General features: G+C 52.0%; 1 protein-coding gene across 2 annotated transcripts in view; it reads left to right on the top strand.

Moving 5' to 3' along the window:
• The first annotated feature begins 2718 nt into the window (after positions 1–2718).
• The window catches only part of TYRO3 (TYRO3 protein tyrosine kinase), a 42724-nt gene continuing 38336 nt past the window's right edge, over positions 2719–7106 (top strand). The window contains exons 1-2 of one of the 2 annotated variants that reach the window (XM_071558386.1): positions 2719–3279; positions 6702–6885. In XM_071558386.1, the coding sequence (XP_071414487.1) occupies positions 3192–3279; positions 6702–6885 (272 nt within the window). In that variant the 5' untranslated portion in view covers positions 2719–3191. The remainder of the gene's footprint in view (positions 3280–6701; positions 6886–7106) is intronic. The other variant, XM_071558387.1, reaches the window with a different exon arrangement.

Here is a 7106-nt window from a genome sequence, read left to right as displayed (position 1 = left end):
TCAACAGATCTCCCACTCAGGAATCACCTGAATAGCCATCCTGGATCTCCTACACTGTAAAGCAGAGCTACCTCTGTACTCCAGTGACCCTTGAATGCCACTGCATCATCGCTCTTGCTTCAGCTTCCTGATGCAGGATGAGGGATCTGCTCCCTAGCAATAGAGGGGTTAACACTGTTCTTCCAATCCCAAGTCAGAGGATGTAATGGACAGGTTCTTGAATCCAAGTGCAAACCAGGCAGCTCTATGGAAAATGTCTCCTACAAAACACAGGGATTTTGTATCCAATTGCAGACTGACTACTTCAACAATGGAGTAGTGGCATGTGCCAGCAGGTTTTGTTGAACTATGGCTTCTCATGTGGAAATGGGTGTTTTGGAGTGCTTTCTCACTGGGATAACCTGTCCCAGATGTCCTGTTGGGTCTCAATAATTAGAAGCGGCTGAACAGTACAGGAAAGTGAGGAAGTTCAGCAAATACTTTTCTTCCTCCTGCCCTCTCTCTCTCCCCTTCCTTTCTCTTCCTTTATTTTTTTCCTTCTCCTTCATCTTCAGTTGTCTCCCAGCACTGGGAATTCACTTCTTGATTATTGTGCAGCTCTTCAGGCATTTTCTAGAACATGCCTATGCTGCTCAGCAAGTCTGGTGAGAAGTGGCAACACACTATCACAACAGAAGTAAGGAAAGGATGTAATCCAGAGAGGCACCAGCTGTGTTCTCGGAGTGTGAGCAGTAAGCACTGTCACTGATGTTATGGCCTATAGAACAAAGCCATGGTGCTTAATTCAGTGGCACAAGAGGCCAAGAGAGATTATTTGTCTTCAGTTTCTAAAAGCATTTCAGATTCACCAGTTCCTCTGATTTATGCATGATAACATTGCAACTCTTCCGTAAGTTTTCCAACTGCAGTTTACACTCCAACTGGCAACATGTGCAGGATTTCAGTCCAATTTTCATATGGCTCTTCCTGCCTATCACTGTTAACACAAAGCCCTTCTCAGAAGAGCTGAAGGCAGATCCCCAGATGGGGAAAGTTCCCTTTGGTCTACTGCTTCCAGAAAGCTTTTAGTCTCTTACACCAGCCTGTGCCACGGCTTACTGTTGGGTACTCTCTTCAGAAAAGCTCCCTTCTCTAACCCCTTCCCAAAGTCGTTGGGAGCATTGCATTTGACATTTGGATGAAGCACAACTGTCAAGGCAGAAGCATGCTCCAGGCACACTATGTGGAGTCAAGCCTCCCCAGTGAGACCTGGGGCAAGTCACAGCTCTTGGCTGTGTCTCCTTCGTCTTCCTTGCACACTAGAACACTTCCTGAGCTCACAGGACTATTGTAGTGTTGTAAGCCTCTGCAAATGTAAGGCTGGAAGAAATCCTTAAAAGAAAATTACTGTAGAAACCCAGCATTATTCTAATGGCCTTTTTTTTTCTCATGAGACAGCTAAAATCTGCAAAAGTAACGTCTTTCGGGAAGGCATATTGCTATGAGTAGGTGCAGAGACACACCATGCACCCGGATAGATGGGTATATGTGGATACACAGGGAGAGACAGCAGTGACAGCAAGCGTGCGTGAAGCTTTTAGCAAGAACCAGTGCAGAACCTCTCTGTCGTGATCGCGGCTAGAGGCATGGCACGATTTCCTGTCCCTGAGAGCACCTAAGCTTCTTAAATGCTCTCGGCTTGTCAGTGTCTTCTCCCAGCAACCTCATTGCAGCGGGAGGCACTGGGGAGGGAATGACATTTCCATTCCAGTAATGAAATCTTGGCATTGCTCCAGTTCGCTAGGAATTCCTATCAGAAATGTAAATGACTTGGGGGAGGGAGGAGCGAAGATCGGAGTTTGGAATGGAATTATGTGAGCTTGTCGTGCCTCAGTTTCTCTATCCCACTCACGGGGATAAGGCAGTTTGCCTGCACTCCTCCATTTAGCCAGTTTTCCAGAGTATTGCTGAGCAAGTGCTGCACAGCCATGGCTGTGGCAGAGCCGAAAGCTGCATCGTGTTGCAACGATATTGCTCCTTACGGCACCTTTCAACCCAGATTCTCACCGTAACTCCTACGAAAAGGCAGCGCCAGATTTTTTAAAAAACTGTAGGTGCCTTTTTCCACGCCGTGTTAGTAACCCTGTGGCAGCAGAGATCTCCCTCCTCAGCTCTCTCCCACTTTTCCACTAGCGGAAAAGAGGGCAGTGCCGAGCTGATCCTGCTCGAAGGGCACGCGTGGATCTCTTCACCTTGCCGATGCTCCGCCACAGGTCAGGCGTCGTCCACAGAGGTGGCCGGCATCCCCAGAGCCCGGGTCCGAACGGTGCGAGGAGCGTGGCCGGGCGAAGGAGCCGGAGGGGGCCGGCCAGGGGAGGTGGGGCTGGATGTGCTGTGAGTATGAGGCGGGGTGCTGCTCATCGCGGCAGAGCCTCGGTTTGTGGGGGCTGAGCCTCGGTGGTGGCCCCAAGCCCGTTTCCTCTAGGGGGGTGGACGGTACGCGGGGACTCCTGAGGGGCCAAGGCTGGCCTCCTGATTCCGCTTGTAGGTAGGGGGACAAACCGGTGCCCCGCCAGCTGCCGCGGATATGGGTCACCCACTGCCGGCGTTCTGGAAACCAGACCGCCCCGTGGAGCAGCCCTCGGGAGGCGCCGCCTCCAGACACCCCCTCGCCCTCTGCCTCTCCTGCTCCCGCCCTCACGGGCGCTGCGAGCCGCGGTCCGGTCCCGGGGCGGCGGAGAGGGGGCGGTGGGCGTGGTGATTCGCCTCTTCGGGGCGGTGGGCGCCCGGCTCATGCATATTCATGACGTGATGTCAGAGGGGGAGCACAGCGCGCGGTGACCGCCCGAGAGCGCCATTTCCTGAAGGAGGCGGTGGCTGAGTAGGGACGGACGGAGGATCGGAGGGACGGGCAGGCAGAGGGACGGACGCGCCGGCAGGGGGAGATCGCCTGGCAGCGGTGACCGGACTGGAGCGGACCCGACCCGACCCCACCGACCCGCGCCGTCGCCCTGCGGCGGGTTCTCCTGCGGCTCGTTTCGGCCGGAGCCGCAGCCAGAAGTTTGAGCGTCCCCGTAGACTCCCGGGCGAGCCCGGTGTCAGGCGGCGACGCGGGGCTTCCCTAGCCGCTGTCGCCGCCACCGCCTCCTGCACGGGTGGTGGGATCCCCCCTCGGCGCCGAGAGCAGGGGGGAGGATGGTGGTGCGGGAGCGATGGAGCTGAAGCGGAGCATGGCGATCCCGCGGCTCCTCGTGCTGGGACTCTGGGCTGCGGCGCTTCGGGACATCGCTGCCGTGGCAGGTGAGAGGGCTGTCAGCCCGGCGGTAGCGAGGGGTGGCGGCGGGGCAGTGTCCCCCGAGGCCCCTGGTCGCGGCGGGAGGGGCTGCGGGGCACGGCTCCTGCCGCTGGCGGGACGCCGCGGGCAGCCCTCGCCCCGACGCCTCTACAGGTGTCGGCAGGGGCTGAGGGCGAGCGCGGGTTCGACCCACCGACAGCGGCCGGGCCCGTCGCCGCTCGGTGCGGGGTCCGCTCGGTGCGGGGTCCGCTCGGTGCGGGGTCCGCTCGGTGCGGGGTCCGCTCGGTGCGGTGGCCGCGGGGCCTCGGGCAGCCACAGGTGGGGATCTGGGGCGGCGTGTTTTGCCCCTCCCGGCCAGACGCGGGGGGTTCCTCCGCGTTTGTGGGGCCAGCGGCAGGGCCAGCGACGTGGCGCTCGGGAGCCGGCGGGAGCCCGGACTGTGCGAGCCTCGCCCCGCTGCCAGTAGAGGGGCGATCCGCAGCCCAAGTAATCGTCCACAGTGTTTGCGGAGCACTGCTGTGGTATGTGCCTAGCGCGGGTCGTCGCCGAGGAAAGCCGGGCGCTAACGCATTCCTGAGTGGCTTTACTTGTTTTTCCGCTCCTGAACTCATATTCCGAAGTTTCACCCTCGAGTAGGCAGGGAAAGGCAGCGTGTTGGAGCGTCTCGGCGCCCCGGCCAACCTCCTCCCGACTTCACCGGGAGTTTGGGCTCCGTGCAGCATGCGGAGCAGTGATACGGAGCTGGGGGGGCTGTGTCACAGGTTGTATCGCTAGATCAGTGTCCTAAGAAATCTGAGAAGCAAAAGCCTTTGTCTTGGCATGCATGAGCATATGTCTTTCTGTCTTTCCACTTCAAATATATCTTCAGATAAAACATGTTTTATTCCTAGGAATCAAAATATTCAGAAGTAGCAAGTCTAAAAAACAAACATATATGTCATATATTTTGACAACAAGTGTGTTCGCTTGCTGTCAATTCTGACAACTGCCTGGTAAGAAATTTAATACAGTTTCTTTTCTATCTATATGCTTCAAGACCTGCAGCTCTTACAGGTAGGCTTGACAGAACCTGTTTGGATGAGATTATTTCTTGCACAGTCAAGAATATGTTCGGATGAGAAATCATGAGTGGGAGAATAGAAGGAGGAATAGGTGGAAAATAAAATCCCCCTTTGCCTCTGATGTGATTCTCCCTGATGCCTGCAGAAAGAGATGCTGCAGTCAAAACTGCATTTTTGTCCTGTCAATTTATTAATAATCCCCAATCTGTAATTCTTCATTTTGGTAGATATTGATGGAGGGATTATACTTGGACAATGTGTACAACTCTGATTGAACACTTGTAGTGTGTGTTAATTTCCTACATCATTAATTTCTATGTGAAATGAAAACCAGAAAGGGTCTCTAACAACATTTCTTTGCTCAATTTGTGGCTAACTCAGCAGGGCAGTCTGAAGGAAGTTGAGTGGTTTGATTTTCCATGAAGGCACATGTAATGAAAGTGTCTGCCAAGCTGTGCTTGTGTTCAGCAGCCTGGCTACATTATTTTCCTGTAACACACAGAGAGAGCTGCTATGAAGCTTTCATGTTATATTCCACTATGATGAGTGGTGAAAGGGAGGATGCTTTCTAGCATGCACTTTGACATGTTTATGTTACATTTGAGTTAAGTAATGTGAGGTTAGATCATCCTCACCCAAGGTGATTAAATCCTTAGCCCAGAAAACAGCAGTAACAACTAAACTGAAATGATCAGCTTGTCCATTTTCCAATGCTTTCTGTGAATTTGCCAAATTAATAAGAGCAGATAGAAAGGCAAAAGACTGAGTGTGGGAAACCAGCTGTTAACAGGCTGGAGGATCTTATTAAGAAAAGGAATAAAGACCTTTTGCCTGTGTTCTGAGTTTGCTCCCAGACCACTAGGAGCCACTCACCAGTGGTACAGTGAGTACCACTGTACTCATCTGGGTACAGGCTGCTTGTGGCAGAGCTCTGGGTGGTCCCACAGTGTTGGTTCCCCTTCTCCAGCTGTTACAACCACACTGTGAGTTCTGCTGCTGCTGCGCTGCACTGTGAGGTGGTGCCCTCATTGCTGTGGGAGGGTGTAATTTTGGCAAGAAGGAAAGTGGCACATCAGAAATCTGTGTTGGATTACTGATAACGCTGTAACAGAGTTTGAGAGCAACTGGGCTGCTCACTTACTAGTGCTCTGACTTGCACAATTGTTGTTTTTCTGTCTGTCTCTGCGGGCTAGCAAGGCATCCTGTGAGAAGCTAACAAGCCAGTGAACTGGGAGAAGTTGTAATGTACTGTGATACACGGCCAGGCAAGAGTAATGGAGTAATTTTTTTATGAAGGATGTGGAGTCCATTGCCAGGGCATCATACTGAACTGGGCTAGACCTGTTCTAGTCTCAGTCCTGTGCCACTGCATAGGAAATGGCCACTCTCCCTAACAAAACTAACTTTACATTTATTTTCTACCTTCCTGCTTTCCCACGGTCTCCTTTGATCTTCTAGTTCCTCCTTTAAATGCCTTTCTTTCTCAAATGCGCTTAGATAGTTGGCTTCCGTGTCTTCTCATGGTAACAAATTCCATATATTCGCTTCTGCTTGAGGGAAATACTCCCTGTCCACCCACACATGTAACAGTGCTCCAGGCCAAATTCTGATCGCTTCTGTGTCAATATAAACCTGAGCAGCTCCACTGACTCTGGCCCTGCTGCTTTGGGGGTGCAATGGTATAGCTCTGGGTACAACGTAGTCCTTTGGCTGGACCGAAGAGTCCTCCATGAGCGCAAACCCGTGTCACACCACACAAATATCTGTTCTCTAAACAGTTCTGCTGCTCGGTAAGGTGTGCTGTGGAATAGGCTTTGCTTTCATGGGTTTTGCAAATTGCCGAGAAGCTCTCTGTAATGCAGAGGAACAGTGTACACTGAATAGCAAGACGTAATTGATTCTCATATCCAAGCTCTTTACAAATGCTTACAATAGAGCAAGCACGATGATTTCTTAGCAGCACAAGAATATCATAGCTTAAATTCAAGCCTGGGGAAAATGGGGAGGTGTGGTAGCGTGTTGAATGAATGCAGTGAGCACTGCTGGATCACTGACATGGCGAAGCTCCCAGTATTTCTGTCTGTCTGTGCTTGGGCACTGCTCTGCAGAACCTCACCCTGCTGTTCCATGAGTTGGAAAAATCCCTATGTACACACTGAACCACCACTTTTCTCCAGCAACTGTGCTTTCAGTGATTACATTTGGCTATTGCTTAGCAGACATAGTAGAGTAGTTCTGAAACTAACATACCCCTCTGCAGCCTGTGCTGGTAGGATATGTAATTCCAGACCACCAACCTAGAGTAATTTGCTGTACTCCAACCCCCCTTCTTCTGGGGGTGGGGCGGAGTAGTATTTTTTTTTTAGGTATGAAATTTACAGGACCTCCAATCAAATTAAAGGTGTCCCAGGGTCAACCTGTGAAACTAAATTGCAGCCTCGAGGGAATGGAAGATCCCGAGATGTTGTGGATCAAGGACGGAGCAGTGGTGCAAAGCGTAGACCAGGTGTACATTCCAGTAGATGAAGAACACTGGATCGGCTTCCTCAGGTACAACAGATGCAGAGAAGGAAGAATATCGCGGAAACTATTGCACAGTTTTCTATCAGCTATATCTATGCAACTGCAGTGCCCTCGGTGGCGTACGGTCCTTAGGTCTGCAATTCAATGTGTGGCAAGGGCATAACTGAGAGCAGAATTGAAACCACTGAGTGCTGAGATTATATGCACTAGAACCATGTTGGTTTCCTGACTACTGTGGAAACAGGTGC

Source organism: Pithys albifrons, chromosome 6 (genome assembly GCF_047495875.1).
Source record: "Pithys albifrons albifrons isolate INPA30051 chromosome 6, PitAlb_v1, whole genome shotgun sequence".
NCBI classification, from domain to species: Eukaryota; Metazoa; Chordata; class Aves; order Passeriformes; family Thamnophilidae; genus Pithys; species Pithys albifrons.
This window is presented reverse-complemented; position numbering and strand designations above follow the sequence as displayed.